The 16,413-nt window shown below is 44.0% G+C and overlaps 1 protein-coding gene across 1 annotated transcript in view; it reads left to right on the top strand.

The window, feature by feature from the left end:
- Nucleotides 1-16,413, top strand: part of prkcsh (PRKCSH beta subunit of glucosidase II) — a 79,594-nt gene that overhangs the window by 15,935 nt on the left and 47,246 nt on the right. The window contains exons 5-10 of the mRNA XM_043694863.2: nucleotides 455-572; nucleotides 2,723-2,852; nucleotides 9,724-9,808; nucleotides 11,849-11,927; nucleotides 13,329-13,415; nucleotides 14,159-14,356. Coding sequence (XP_043550798.2) covers nucleotides 455-572; nucleotides 2,723-2,852; nucleotides 9,724-9,808; nucleotides 11,849-11,927; nucleotides 13,329-13,415; nucleotides 14,159-14,356 — 697 coding nt within the window. The remainder of the gene's footprint in view (nucleotides 1-454; nucleotides 573-2,722; nucleotides 2,853-9,723; nucleotides 9,809-11,848; nucleotides 11,928-13,328; nucleotides 13,416-14,158; nucleotides 14,357-16,413) is intronic.

Genomic DNA, 16,413 nt, shown 5'->3' with positions numbered 1-16,413 from the left:
AAAAGACCTTGCCGGATTCACCAATGACCTCCCAGGAAAGGACATGCCGTCTTTGCCAGGTCTGTAAATGAAACTAGACCCACAGCAAAATGGTTGGCTCTGAACTCCCCTCTGCAATGGCCCAGCAAACCTCAACAGCAGTTCGTCATCACGTTTTGATGGATATTGGGGATGGAGTAGTCAACGATGGTCTCCCTGGTGAAGGCTGTGTCCCGTGAAGGACTGATTTAATTTTTTAAAGAAAATTAAATTGTAGGACCTGATAGGAACTCTGTTCAAACCTTTACAGAAGTGGGCAGCTTTCCGTTTCTGATAATGGCAAGTTGGTGACCGCTGCCTTTCAGAGCTGATAGCTTACCTGTGGTCTCCTTCCGTCTCTGAGAACTATAATCAATGCAGTCAAACTGTTGTCCTCCACGTCCCATGAGCTGTGCATTCTTTACTAATCAAACAGGGAACAAGGCCGCAAAGAGAAGGAAACCTTGCAGAGAATGGCTGAAGTGGCCAGGGAAGGATTCCGACTGAAGCAGCAGCTCATTGAAGAAGCAAAGAGAAATCGGGAAGAGAAACAGGTTTGTCCCTTACTCTGCATTAGTGCTCTTTATCAATGATCTCTTAAGACCTAGATGTTTCAGTGCTATTTGAAGAGTGGTGTTCCAGGTTAAACAACCTGCCAAGAGCACAGTATATTTGTCCAGTTTCAGACAATTTGGTTTTTTTTTAAAACTAGCCCCTGTGTTTGCCCAGTCTCTTTGTATATTTGAGTTAATGTTGATCACAAGCACTTATGTTTTAATTCACTGGAAGCAGGCATGATCTGTTACAAGTCTTGAGACGTGTGGCTTTATTCCTCCTCACCCCCACCTTACCTTCCATCGTGGCTCAGTGGTTAGCATTGCTGCATCACAGTGCTAGGGACCCAGGTTTGACTCCAACCTTGGGTGACAGTCTGTGTGGAGTGCACATTCTCCCTGTGTCAGGGTGAGTTTCCTCCAGGTGCTCCAGCTCCCAGCCTCATTCCTGATGAAGGGCTCCTGCCAGAAACGTCGATTTTCCTGCTCCTCGAATGCTGCCTGACATGCTGTGCTTTTCCAGCACCACTCTAATCTTGGCTCCGGTTTCTTCCCACAGTCCAAAGGTGTGCAGGTGACTTGGCCATGCTAAGTTGCCCATAGTGTCCAGGGATGTGCAGATTAGGTGGATTAGCCATGGGAAATGCAGAGTTACAGGGATAGGATAGCAGGTAGTTCTGGGTTGGATGCCCTTCGTAGGTTGGTGTGGACCTGATGGCCCAAATGGTTTGCCTCCACACTGAAGGGATTCTAAGAATGATGATTCACTCTTGAGATACTTTTTTTTCCCAGCTTTGGAAGTGACTAATTTAATTACATTAAGATGAAAACAAAAGGAAAGTAATGGCGTAATGCTAATATTAACGAGGTAAAAACAATGACTGCAGATGCTGGAAACCAGATTCTGGATCAGTGGTGCACTGATCGAGTAATGCTAATATTGCTGAGCTAGTGATCCAGACGTCCAGACTAGGGGAAGGGGTTTCAATAGTGGAATTTAAACTTTATTAACAACTCAGAATATGGAATATAAAGTTACTGTCTGTAATGGTGATTGTGAAACTATCATCACTTGTTGTAAAAAAACCTATCTGGTTCAAGCAATCTGCCATCCTTACCCAGTCTGGTCTCTGTGTGGACCCTGACCCACAGCAGTTAACTCTTAAATGACCCCTGTGACCTAGCTACTCAGTTCAAGGGCAGGTGGGGATGGGAAGCAAATGCTGGTCTCATCAACGTAGTCCACATCCCATGATTTAAAAGAAGTTAGAATAATTATTGATTTTTATTCATAAAGCTTAAGCTTTTGTGGGCCAAATGACGTTTTCTTGTCCACTGCTTCTCTTCAACTGCCACAGTTAGGTCTCAATAGTGAACTTCAGACTGTGTGGTATACGAGATAAGTGTTGGGAGATATGTGGAAACAAGGGAGAGCTCCATGATCCTGATTTGACGTAGCACTTCTTTAAAAAAAAAACTTGCATTTGCTTCACGTGTTTGACCGTTTTTGGATATCCCAAGTTCCCCATGTTTCCTTAAAACCTCCTTTTTGAAGAAAGTTTGCAGAGGTCCCTACGTCTCTTCGCACGGTGATGTGGGAACAGGTTTGCTTTTTCCTTTAGGCTTGTCATGAAATGTATAAGGGATGTGATTTTTAAAAAAAAAAGAGCAGAAAGTCAAAGGAGCATTTAGTACTGGTGTTGGAATAGTGGTAATGTCACTGGGCGAGTGATGCAGAGTCACAAGCTAATATTCTGACAACAAAGGTTCAAGTCCCAACGTGGCAGGTGGTTGCATTGGAATTCAGTGATTAAAAGAACAAAGTTTGGAGTAAAAAGTAATAGTCTCATGTAACTGCTATTGGTTACTGTTAAAAACCCATCTAGCTTAAGAATGTCTGAAATCTGTCTTCCTTATGGCCTACTCCAGACTCAGAGCAACGTGTGATTCACTCTTAATTGCCCCCAAGTCAATAAATGCTGCCCCAGCCAGTGACAGTCTCATCTTGTGTACAAACTAAAAGAAAAAGCCTGTATCCAGCTGAAGCTGCCAAAAGTGCATAACTGTTCCGCTGGTGAACAGTGGCAGCACTTCAACTTGAGTGAAATTTAAAAAACATGCTTTATCACCTGTGTTTTTTTTTTTGACAGCAAATGCTCACCGAGCTACAGAAGAAGAAGGGAACCTGGGAAGTGCAGGTTGAATCACTGAAGGCAATAAAGGAAGCAGCAGAGAAACCTGAGGAGGAGGCCAAAGAAGTTCATAAGAAAGCATGGGAAGGTAATTTCATCCTGTTTTTAATTAGTTTCTATTGTCTTTCTCTCACAAATGCAATGAAGAAAACTTTCTAAGTGGTAGATTAAATGCCTAAAACTAGGGGGTGTGCATTTAAAGTGAGAGGGCGCAAGTTCAAAGGAGATGTGAGGGGCAAGTTTTTTTCGAATTGGTAGGCTTTGGAATGCTTTGCCAGGGGTGGTGGTGTGGACAGATATGATAGGGGTGTTTGAGAGACTCTTAGATAAGCACATGAGTAAGCAAGGAGTGGAGGGATATGGGCCAAGTGCAGGCAGAAGGGATTAGTTTCATTTGGCATAATGTTTGGCACAACATGGTGGGCCAAAGGGCCCATTCCTGTGCTGTACTGTTCTGTAGTAGTCAGTGATTTTTGGATTATGTGTTGGGTGCATCATTTAGAACTGGAAGGTGTGATTGATCAAAGATATATTCCCTTCTTTGCTTCCCAATTTTGTTTCCTCCCTTTGTGAGGTATGACTCCACAGTTTTATGTGTACACATCAAAAACTCGATTAATTGCCTCTGTTGTCAGTGGAATGAGGTAATATTTTCAACAATTTTTTCATCTGTTTGACCGTAAACAGTCTGTCTTAACAGCTAATTGACAAGTCTCAACCAAACCCGCTGTACAACTAAAGTGCGGACAGTTTGGGTGAAGGTGCAGATCTGGAACTTGTAATTTTTTTAAGGGATCTGTTAAATGTGGGAGATAAGCCGAATTTACTTTTTTTTCCTTCAAATTCTCTGGAGTGTATCATCTGCTGTGGTGGCATTTGTCGTAGCTTTCAAAATGAGAGCAGAGTTTTCAGAACAGGCTGTTGGATGTGGATTGGCCTGAAGCTTCCTCAGCGAGATGGGAAGCTCTTGGTAAAAAGATATAATTGTTCGGCTTGTGATCACACAGCATAAACCAGGCAGGGAGCGGCCTTGAACAGACCCGGGGAATTGTAATCACATTGAGTATTGCAAACAGATGTGCTCCACTGAGCGCACTCTCTTCTCTTGCTTGTCTCGTGCATCTATCTTCCAATCTCTGCATTCTTTTGGAAGCATATCTTTGGGAGATAGTGCTGCTATTTTTGAGAATGGTGCACACTTTCTAAACCAGCATTTCTGGTAGCTATTAATTTTCTGTTCCATGTCACTTGTAATCATCATAAGGTTTATTATAATTGTACCCAAGAATAATTTGATCCAACCAAGTTTCTTTCACTTCTCCGTGGTTTGCTCATTCTTCCATATAAGCCTCCGGGATCGAATTTCCTCTGCGCCCCTTTGTCCAGGAAACTGCTGATCCTCAAATCTCTCAGCTTACCTTTGTACAAATCTCAATAATTAAAGGCAGTGTGATGATACTGTGGCTTTAAGAGGTTATTTTGTCCTGTTTATTTTTTTCTCAGAGAGATTTTGAGGCAGAGGTACTGAGCAGTCTACCAGAACCACTCTAGTAAAGATAGAGAGGCCTTGGGATTTAAAAAAAAAAGGAAGGTTGGAACAGTAGAAGCAGCCTGAGTTGGTGGGGTTGAATTCTTACAGGAGTAGGACTTTCAGATATTTCAGCAGCAATTGTTGCTGGGGTCTCAGCAGGAATGAAAGGCAGTGAATCTCTCCTGGCTGCTACACTCTGAGAGTCTTCTCTCGATCTTTTCCCTCCTGGGCTACTGGAGTTGCATGTGAGACAGTTCTGTTTTGTGAATTTGCCCTTTGCCGAGGGAATGTTTATGGGATGTTATTATATTGGTACAGTTGCTGTTAAGTTTTCTAATAGAGTTAAGCTATTCCAAGCTCCTCTCTCTCTCTCTCGTTGTATTTCAATGTTAGTGTTTGAATAAATTGTGTTTTGCCTAACATTGGGTAGTTTGACCAATTGAATTGCATCTGGAACACAGCACTTCACATTTACCTTTAAAATAAGAAAGAGGTAGGGTAGAGTAGGGTAGACCAATTCAATATATTTTCTGGTCTGGCTTATAACATCGTTAAAGAATGCAGCCTAGATGTTCTCATGTGATTGAATTCGTACAAATGAGGAGCCACAGTAGGCCATTCTGTCCTTTAAGCCTCCTCTGCTGTTCAGTATGATCATGGCTGATTCTCTATTTCAAAATCAAATTCCTGTTTTCTCTCTCACCCTTTTTGATGTCTTGTAAACCTTAAAAACTTCTCGATGTCCTTCTTGAGTACTTTCAGTGACCTGGCCTCCTCAGCCTCCGGTAGTAGAGAATTCCAACCAACTGAGTGAAGACATGTTTCCTCATCTTGGAATATAAAGTTTAACTCATGCGTAAAATTTTATGCGCTTTATTTTGCGCTCATATTCATTCTTGGGTGGATATTTTTATTTGTTCACGGACGCGGGTGTTGCTGGCTAGCCCAGCATCTCTGATTGGGTTGACTGTGATGGTGAGCTGTTGCCTTGCGTCGTTGCAGTAGTATCGAATCGCCCATAATGCTGTTTGAGAGGTACTTCCAGGATTTTGATTTTGCAGCAATATACGGTAAAAATCGAACGAACTGCAGATGCTGGAAATCGGAAGCAAAAACAAATTATTGGAAAAGCTCAGCAGGTTTGTGGAGAGAAATCAAAGTTAATGTCGCTGGCCGAGTGACCCTTAGAACAAAATATGGGTGTGGGCCTTTATGTTGAACCTGCAGGAGGTGGTGCTACCCTTGGCTGTCTAGATTGTACTGTTTGTGGGTTTGGGAGGTACTGTTGACAGAACAGTGCTCTTGTTGATGGTACACACTGCTGCCCCTGTCAGTGGTGAAGGATGTACAGTAAATAGTGATTGAGGTGCCAACCAAACAGGATGCTTTGCCCTCGAAGGTATTGAGCTTCTTGAGAGTTGTTGGAGGTGCACCCATCCAGGAATGGGGAGTATTCTATTACATGTCTTAGTTGGACAGGTTTTACGATGTCAGGGTGGCCATCGTGACCGGCAACAGCATTTCTATGGTCGGTGCAATTCAGTTTCTGCTCAATGGAAACGTCAGGGTATTGCAATTCAGCTAGGTCATTCAACATCGAATGTCAAGAATGTTTGATCTCCTGATGTTGGAGAAGAGTATTGCAAATCAATTGAATGATATGACTTTTAATTGCCAATTGTCAGCCCAGGCCCAAATCTTTCTGGCTTTGTCATTGGTTTGCGCAAAAATGTCTGCTCACGCTGTTGTCTTGACTCTGAAATTCATCATGAATTGTTTGCAAGATCCTTCCCTTCTGTAGTTCAGCAGCATCTGTTTTGAGTAAACATCGGGCATGTGGTGGAGTGCATGAGATGTCAGACTTTTATTGATGTCCTGCATATTTGATTAGTGTAACTAGCTTTCACTTTTGGCTCAATGTTTTGAGCCCTCTGTTGCAAACTCTGCTCCTTTCTAAGTGCATCTTTGCCGACATTAAAGGTGCACATTACAGATAAGACCTTATGATTTATCTGTTCCTGATGTTATGAAAACAATTTGTCTGTGTAAATAGTTGTAGTTGTTAGTTTGGAGAGATTATGCCTCCTGATTAGTGTTCTTGAATCCCTTGAAGTGTTGGGTTTGTTAACTGTTACCTTTCTACACTCTGGCTAATAATTCCCTCTGCTGAAGTTTCTTGCCGGTCATTAAGACCATGTCTCCGTGGCCAATGGTCTATATCTTTCCTGTCACTTGTTTCTTTGCACAAGGGTTTACAAAGTGTTGCTCAGTGTTTACAACGCAGAAACGGGTCATTCTGGTCAGCAGTTCCACCATCTCCCACCACCCCTCCCAATCAAGATCGTCTCCTGTACGTTCCTCCTCTGCTCACGGATAACCTGGAGTCATTAGAACTAAAAGGCAAGATATGCTTCTGTATTGAGTCAAAGCTATTTTGTTTATGCAAGAAAGCCTTTTATTCCAGAGTGCAAGTACTGGAGGAGTACTTGCATCCCCTCCACTGCTGGTTCTCATGAAGGGAAATTAGAGATGGCCCAGTCTAAACTCTGCAGAATGCCCAACATCAAGCTCTGCTTCCTTCTGCTAAAACGTTGAATGATTTCTGAGGTTGCATTGTCACATTGGCCGAGTTATTGACGCCAGTTTCTTGGCAACGTGTTTGGCAGTGGAGGGGCGTCAAGGCTTATCCCGATTCCTCGGGCACAATCCTCCATTCTCTCGGTCGCTGTGGTTGTCAGGAATGACCATTCCTGCCCGTGCTTAGTCATTGTAACTCAACTGATGTTGTCCTGTGCAGTCATCCAATTCCACCGAGACTAGGGATTGAACCTGTGACTTCCTAGGTTTTCACACCATTGTTATTCCTTGGAAATGTTCACTGAGTAACTGCAGAAGCTGTCAGCTGAATTTACTCTGCAGGTACAGTAAGTCTCATGTCTAGCCACATGGTGGTGCTAAGCTCCAGTGTTTGCTTCTTAACATGCATATTACCCATCAAATGTTATCTTCCCTTTTCATATCAGCGATTAGAAGTCAGTGAATTTGTGAACTTGGTTAGCAGATGATGTGTGTCTATCTTCAGAGGATATGTAGCAAATAAGTTAATTTCAGTTATATAAGCTTGTGACTGACTGCTTATCTTTTGAGCTGGTGTTCAGCTCTGTCCTGTTATCTATGTGTATGTTAGATGCAAATGCCTTCTGCAGTCTTATAGATAAAACCTGCTTTTGGACAATTTTCCAAAGCACATCAACAACCAAGCGACAACAAAATAATCCCCCCCCCCACCTCCCCATTTCATTTAAAAAAGAATCACAAAATAAAAACACTCATTAGCAAAGTATCTTAGTTTGCTAGAATGGGGTAATGGGTGGAGAGGTAGGATTCGTGTATTTGACTTCTCTCTCCAGGCTGATAACCTGGTGAGTCTGCAATCTTGAACAAGTTAATTGAGTTGGGGGCGGGAGGAAAGTGGAACGTGCTCAATATGGTAAATTGTGGGTGGTTCGCTGCAACTCTTGAATGTGAAACGATATTAACAGAGTCCTGAGAGTGTGTTTTGTGCCCACCTGGGTGGGTCATGCTGAAAAGGCCGACTTAGTGCAAGTGGAAAAATTAGACTGAATTGCTCACCAGAGAGAAGGCAGAATGGCCCGATTCTGCTGTTTCGATTCTTGACTGGTTCACAAAACAAAGGAGAACAAAAGGGAATGTCACCCGAGAGCCTTAATGTCAGGCGTACTGCCATTTCTATAGCCACAAATTAGAAATTTCACTCTCATGAACCCTTTGATTTTGTACAATGTGAAAATGCCTTAGGAGGACTTGAAAAGAGACCGAGGCTTAAACTTGAACAAGTGAATCAATGTTTCTCTTGCTATATCTAGCTTTTTCTTCCCTTCCCTTTTTCCTCCCTTCTTGCCCCCTTCTGGGGGCAGCACGGTGGCTCAGTGGTTAGCACTGCTGCCTCACAGCACCAGGGACCTGCGTTTGATTCCAGCCTCGGGCAACTGTCTCTGTGGAGTTTGCACATTCCAAAGATGTGCAGGTTAGGGTGGATTGGCTGTGCTAAATTGCCCATAGCATCCAGGGATGTGTAGGTTCGGTGCATTAGTGGGGAGTAAATGTAGAGTAATAGGGGAATGGGTCTGGGGTGGGATACTCTTTTGGAGGGTCAGTGTGGACTTGTTGGGGTAAATGGCCTGTTTCCACGCTGTAGGGATTCTGATTCTCTCCAGTATAGCAGGCTCTTCCTTTGCTCTCCACTGCCACTGACCTCACTCCCACCCCCCAACCTACCAAAGATTGCTCTATATTTGCTGTTTCTCAGGTCATTATATCTCAGCCATGTACCTAGCTTGCAAACAGCTAACCATTTCTTGCTGTAAGAGCAGCACTGATAATCTTGTCACCACGACTGAGAAGGGATATCGCTTGATTGGTAAAGTGACTCTACAGCTCCGCAGTGACAAGTTACTGCTGTTTAGTCTTTGTTATGAAAGGCCTTTACAAAACTGAGCAACTGATTTCCATTTGCATTAGTGCGAGAACGTCTGGAAATCACTGTCACCGGTGAGAGGTTCTTCTTTTTCTTTTGCTCATCAAATATAAAACAAATCTCCAATCCTCGTGTGCCTCTAGTGCTCTGGAAAATGAAGAGGAGCTTGCCAGCTGATAAATAATTCATGCGAGCAAATTATTTTTAAAGTCGTGTGAACCATCACTCCAGCATGCAGGGGAGAATAGGATTCAGCATACCGTGGTACAGCTTGTTTCTGCAGAGCGCATCAATAAATGCCATTGCAATTGAGTGAGGTGGGGTGTTTTAACAACAACTTAAAAGCGTATTTACGTAGCGGCTTCAGTACGATGAAACGTCCCAAGGCGCTTCACAGGAACGTTGCGAAAGAAAATGTGGCATGTTCACATTTTCAGCTGGCATCCTAAGCATTGGAAACACTGCTTTAAAGTCAGCTGCTAAAATGCAAGATTTCAAATAGGGCCTTGAACCCCTCTACCCCCCAAAATCTGCGTGATCCTTTGTAGCATTTTCCAATTTAATGTTGTTGCCGTTTTTTTTGTATTAACCACAGCTGATGCTGTACTGCATGTCCTTGATGTGGGAGTGTATGGTACAGAGTATCAATACCTTGTGATGTCAACAAAAGACTCTTAGTTAGGATTATTCTATGATGGCATGAGACTTATTGTGTTCCATATTGTGACACAATATTTTGACCTTGGCTCGCAAGAAACGATTAAGAAAACATAGCAGAAAACAAAAAGCAGCTTCTCTTTCAGAAAATATATCAATAGGATAGCAATGATCTTGACTTGTATACAGTAGCTTGCTTTCATTTTGTGAGCGGTTTGACCGCAATATGCATTTGCACAAGGTGGTTCTCAATATTCCTTTTCTTTTTGGTAGAGGTCCAGGCCGCACGTAAAGCAGAGAGGGAGAAGGCTAAGGCCGCTGAAACATTCAGGGAGCTGGATGACAACGAGGATGGCTTGTGAGTGTGTCAGCTTTGTGTTCTGACTGACCTTTCTTTCTTTTCCCCCCCCCATGTAAAAGTACATTAGTACTAGATCTGCTTCCTTGCTTTCCCGAGATTTGGATACGTTGCTCCAAGTGTCAGCGTTGTTTATTCCTGCTTAGTATTCGCAAAACCCCCTGCATAATCTGTTCCAGCATGCTCGCCAGTCAAAACTATCTGGGACTATGCCAGTCTTGCTTCAGCTCTTTTAGAATTGCTCAGTTTTGTAAGCATGGTTTTAAAATATGGCCTATTGGTAACACAGTTTTTGTTTTCCCTCCCCACTTATTTTTGGATAAATTACAAATGATTCGACTTGCTTGTGTTGATAGAATTCCAATGGCGTGGAAGCAGGCCATTCGGCCCTCACACCACCTCTCCGAATAGCATCCCATCCAGACCCACCCTCTCCCTGTAACCCTGCATTTCCCACGGCTAATCCACCTAATCAAAAAAAAAACAAAGCACAAAGGAAATTTACAGCCCAGGAAGAGGCCCTTCGACCCTCTAAGCCTGAGCAGACGTTTTAATCAACACATCTAGATGCTATGGGGTAAGTTAGAATGGCCAATCCGCCTAACCCACACATCCTTGGAATGCGGGAGGAAACCGGAGCACTCGGGCAAAACCCACAGACACACTGGGAGAATAGACAGTCACCCGAAGGTGGAATTGAACCCGGGTCCCTGGTGCTGTGAGGCAACAGTGCTAACCACTGAGCCACCGCGCCGCCCCTACTGTTGCACTGCTGTATCTGTGGTGTTTTCTTTTGGTTATTTGTTCATGGCATGTGGGTATTGCTACCATGGCTAACATTTATTTGCCTTTGTGTGCCACCACCTTGAGCCTAGGTGGCAAAGGTGCTTCCGCCTTGATGTGGGGGAGTTCTGGAAATTTGACCCAGGTCCAGAAGTGGAACAGCAACAATTTCTTTCAAGTTAGAACAGCGTGAGGGGAATTCACAGATGGTGGTGTTCCAATGGGTTTGCAGTCTTTGTCCACTAAGGTAGTAGAGATTGTGGATTTGGGAGCTGGTGTTCCTGATGTAAAATGTTCCGGAGCTAAAAAGCCCAATAGTGTATTTCAGTAAACTGTTAGTACCTAGAGTCATAGAGGTGTACAGCACGGAAATGGACTCTTTGGTCCAACTCATCCATACCATCCTGATTATCCTAAACTGCTCTAGTTCCATTTGTCAGCATTTGGTCCATATCCTTCTGAACCCTTCCTATTCATATACCCATTAGATGCCTTTTAAATGCTGTAATTGTACCTGCCTCCACTACTTCCTCTGGCAGCTCATTCCATACCTGCACCATCCTCTGCATGGAAAAAGTTGCACCCTGGGTCTCTTTTAAATCTTTCCCCTCTCACCTTAAACCTATGCCCTCTAGTTGTGGACATCCCTAGCCTGGGGAAAAGACCTTGAATATTGACCCTATCCATGCCCCTCATTATTTTGTAAACCTTTAAGGTCACTTCTCAGGCTCCAACCCTCCAAGGAAAGTAGCTCCAGCCTTTCAGCCGCTCCCTTATAGCTCACACCCTCCAACCCCGACAACATCCTTATACATTTATTTTAGAACCCTTTCAAGTTTCAGAGGATGCTTTCTCCTGTGATGAGCAAGTTAAATTGAGTGTACAATGGAGGAAATGTCCACAGTTTGCTGTGTCCCCTATTAGAGTGATTACCTCTGGATAAAGAAATTGGAATAACATTGATGAAAGACCAGAAGAAAAATACATGACTCTTTATTTCTTGCTATTGGGAGTATTGTTCCTTTTTAAATAGTTAAGTTACTTACCAAGATTAAAGACCATCTCCTGATTAGACAAAATTAATTTTGGAGTGCAATTTTTCATTCCTTTTGCCTCTGTTTCAACTGAACTCCTGTTAGGTTCAGGAGTTACGTACTGTGGTCTTTGAATAAAACACACCAATGGAATCTTTGAACGCTGATTTCCTTTCATAAAGAAAAAGAGTAAGTTAATGGAATTTCTCTCTTCCTGTTTCAGCGTTTCAGTAAATGAAATTCAGACTCATGCAGAGTTGGACAGCGATGGAGATGGTGTGGTGTCTGAGCCAGAAGCTGAGGTACAGCAGAAATTGTATTTTGTGAGGTTACTGTATCATACTAATGCTTGTTCCTTGGTTGGGGTCGAGAGAGAGAGAGGTTGAAGAGGATGGATCTGGAGCACATTAGAAGTCCATTATAATGCAGATGTTGGGGTCCAAACAGTGAAGCTGTGTTATTGCTGGAGATCATTGATGTGAAAGATCTCACTTTTAATGAGACTCTCTGCACCATAAGTATATTTGTGGAGCAGTACATCTCGGTTATAACAGACTTCCCTGTGTACGTGCTTCTTGAGTGCTCCTGTTAGTGGTATCCACTGTTTCCGAATATCCCTTCCATTTGGGGATTTTTAAAAAATTCATTTGTGGGGACTTGAGTGTCACTGGCTGGCCAACATTGATAGCCCATCCCTATTTGCTGTTGAGAAGGTGGGGGGGGGGGGAAGTTGCCTTCTTGAATCGCTGCAGTCCACTTGCTGTGCATTGACCCACAATGCTGGTAGGGAGGGAATTCCAGGATTTTGACCCAAAGACTGTGAAGGAACGGCGGTATGTTTCCATGTCAGGGTGGCGAGTGGCCTGGAGGGGGTGATGTTCTCAAGTACCTGCTGCCCTTGTCCTTCTGGATGCAAGTGGTTGTGGGTTTGGAAGGTGCTGTCTCAGGATCATCTTATTCCTTTTTTCCTCACTACTGCGCAGGAATTGTTAACCAGCGTTGGAAGATTGGCAAAAGTAACAATTCAATAAGAAAAATAAGTCGTACTTTTGTTTGAGGAAATTGATGGTTCCAAGTGCCTCCTGACACTAGAATTGCTGGGGTGTTTTGGATGGCATTTGATTTTTTTTTTTGACCACCGCCTTACCCCTACATTCTTCCAAACCTGCCCTTTTATTTTTCCACGACTTCCCGTTCTGCTTTACGTTCTTCCTTGTGTTATGCACTCGTTTGTTGCCTTCCACCTTCCCCCTGCTCACGCACTGTGTCAGCTGATGTCGGCTCCATGCCCAGCCTGGTCTCCAGCAGCCGTGTGCCTAACAAGAGTGAGATCTGCTGCAGGACTGGCTGGTAGCAAGTGGCTTCCTGGAGTTTGGCAGACGGATTGGTCTGCGAACTGAATTTCATTTCTTTCTGCATCTCAAGCCGTGTCTGCTGGAGTGGCTGTATACGTTTTTAATGCCGTGCACTGAAACCGGGAATTGGAGAAATGTGGCAGACTGTGGGGGGGGGGGTGGCTTTCACTCTCACTGATATCTCTGGAGAATGGGAGGGATCCGAGATGATTAAATCGCACCCATAATGTGGCCAGGCTTCGTTCCGGGAAAAATTAAACCAGTAAAGAAGGTGTTGACAGAGATGAAATGTTCAACATCTTGCTACCTATTGGCTGAAAAAAAAAATGCGTCTTTTCTCTCCTCCAGAGTTTGCTGGGAGATCTCAATCAAGTTGATCTTAGTGGCTTCCAAGAGTCAATCTGGGCAGGTATTCGAGACAAGTACAAGTCTGAGGTTGGTATAATTCATGCTCCACTTAGACCTATCTAGTGTGTAGAATTAGCTGAGCATGTGTTAAGCTTTCTTGGTTGGATTTGGCTCACTGGAAGCTGCTTGGCCTGCTGAACTACTCTGCCATTCAGCTGATCATGGCTAATCAGTCCGCTGGTCCCACTTTGGACCCATACCCTTTGATCCCTGTAGCCCTAAGAACTGTGTAGAGATGTACAGCACGGAAACAGACTCTTTGGTCCAACTCATCCGTGCCAACCACTTATCATAAATTAATTTAGTTCCATTTGCCAGCATTTGGCCCGTATCCCTGTAAACCCTTCCTATTCATATATCAGTCTCCTTTTCTGGGCTCTTACTCGACAGGCTGACTACTAGGAATCTAGCTGGTCAGAGTTGGGAAGCAGTTTGGATGTGCAGTGCTTTGTAGCCAAGCCAAATTTTGTTCCCTTTTGGATCTAAGACACGTTGGAGTTACTGGGAGTAGCAATTTTCATTTTCCTTGTAAAGGTACTGAGACCAGTCACGCTGCTAAGGCTGAGATCAGTAAACCCAGAGTGTCGATTTCAGCATGTCCTGACTCATGCAGCTTTATCTCAGACTGGCAGGTGTCCTTGCCTGCTGTGCTGTCAGAGGAATTGATGCTCAAGCTATGAACGCTACGTCTGTTTTAAACGTTTCGCCAGGATTGTGCTGAATCCGAGCCCTGTTCGTAAAGACCATCTCCTCCTTTTTTGCTCTGCCAGGCGGTAATTGAAAGCCCACCACCTGCGGAGGTTCCTGTGGAGGAGGGGGCAGACAGCCAACCGAAATCTCCCCGGGAAGAATGGAGGAAGGATGACCACGAGGAGGAGGAGGATGGTGGCGGCGAGGACCGAGATGATGACGATGATGACGAGGACGATGACGAGGAAGATGATGATGGAGGCGAAGAAGATTATAAGGTAATGAAAGAAAAGCGAGGTGGTTGGGTTGCACAGCGGGATTTAAACGCATTCGACGTGTTGAATGCATCCCACAGTATGCAAGGCCAGAAACAGCGAAGGATAGCTGTTCTTTGTGTGAGATAATGGTCCAGCTACAGCTAGTTTGCCACACACGACCAGCGTTTAAGGGCTGCACACTCACTCTTTCAATCAGCAAGCATTGACTGTAACCATGGCAGCTGCCTTGCAATGACTGCCTTGAAGCATTCTGACTTCTCGACAGTGGGAAATGAAACACCTCTTTGGCACTACACAGCAGACCCAAGAAAAGCAAATTGTATTTTCTCCCTCACTCCTGTCAGCTAAATGGCAGCCCCTACAAACACAGAGTGATTCAGTACAGGAAGAAGGTTACACCGCCTATCATGCTTGTACAAGATCTTTGAAAGAGACATCCCACCACTTCTGCCTGTCCATTCCCCCCCCCTCCCCCATAATCTGAAAATTACCTTCCTTTCAAGTGTTAAAACAATTTCCTTTTGCAAGTTGCTGCTGAATTAGCTTCCTGTCAGGCAGAGCATTCAGACACGCTGCTGTATACAAAAACAAACCATCATGTCTCTAGTTCTTTGACCAGGCACCTTAACTGTATTCTCTGATCACTAATGCTTCCACCACACCAGATTTACGAGTTCAAAATTGTTCACGATTTTGAGCTCCTCTACTGAGTATCTTCATTATCCTCTCCACTGCAAGGCGGCTACTCCCACTTTCTTTGTTCCTTATCCTGGTAAAATTAATGCGACGAGGTACCATATAAAGCAGTGTTTGGTCAGCTGTACACAGTTAAAGGGGTATATTTCAGGGAGTATCTTAAAGGAGGAAAGCTGTGCGAAGAGTTCTGGCGAGGGAGTTACAGACTTCGGTTGCCAAGCCACTGGCCACCAATGGTGGAGTGGTTAAATCTGGGAATGCTCAGGGTTCCAGAATCTGATAGTTTATGAGGACCGTGGGGCCAAATTGCAGGGATTGGGAGGCGGCAGACATCCTTCGTGCACCTGGGAAGTGAGCAAGTTTAATATTAGACAGGAGACTTTCAAAAGTCCATATAGAAACATAGAAAATACAAGCAGGATTAGGCCATTCTGCCTGTTGAGCTGCTCTGCTGTACAAAATGGTCAGCTAATCAGTCCCCTGTACCCACTTTTGCTCCATACCCTTTGATCCTTTAGCCCAAAGAACTATATAGCTGGTCGTACACATGTACACTTCAATCCAACTTGTCCATGCCGAACAGATGTTCTAAATTCATGTAGTCCCACTTGCCAGCACTTGGCCCATATCCCTCAACTTTTTCAATTCATGTATCAATCTCCTTCTTGAAAATACTCATTGTTCTGTCCTCACCCACTTCAAGGCAGAGAATTCAACATGCTCACCGCTCTCTGGGTAAAGAAATTTCCCCTCATCTCAGTCCGGAATGGGCAATCCCAATATTCATAAAGTATGCCCCCTGGTTCTGGACTCCCCTGTCACTGGGAACACCCTTCCTGCATTTATCCTGTCTAATCCTGTTAGAATTTTCTAGATTTCTGTGCGATCCCTTCTCTTTCTTCTTAACTCCAGTGAGTGTAGTCCCAACTAATCTGGTCTCTCCTCATACTTCATATGTGGACTGCAATGCCTTCATTAACGCTCTGTTAATTAGTCAACGGATTAAATTAAATAGATGAACGTGACTTGTTTTCAATAAATCAGTGCTAGCTTTCAATTCCTGGCCTGTGACTTTTAAAATTACGATTTGGGTCTTCCTGTGAAGTGGTAGTGACCCTACCTCTGAATTTGGGGCCCGGGTTCACATCCCAACTCCTTCCAGAGGTGTGTCATAATGTTTCTGAATCGGTTGGTTAAAAATAAGTTCAAATTCTGGTGCATTTTGTCCCATATCATTGTCTGTGCTCATCCCCTTCCACTGACATTAGGCTGATTATTCAATAATTGAGCGTGTATTCTCTCCTGTTTAAACAGTGCTGTAACAATTGCATTCCTCGGGCAATCTGGTGCTGCTTGGAGGT

Source organism: Chiloscyllium plagiosum, unplaced genomic scaffold, assembly GCF_037043375.1.
Source record: "Chiloscyllium plagiosum isolate Xiang-an unplaced genomic scaffold, Cpla_swu_hap1 HiC_scaffold_45, whole genome shotgun sequence".
NCBI classification, from domain to species: domain Eukaryota; kingdom Metazoa; phylum Chordata; class Chondrichthyes; order Orectolobiformes; family Hemiscylliidae; genus Chiloscyllium; species Chiloscyllium plagiosum.
The sequence above is the reverse complement of the archived record's forward strand: the minus strand, read 5'-3'. Positions and strand labels throughout refer to the sequence as shown.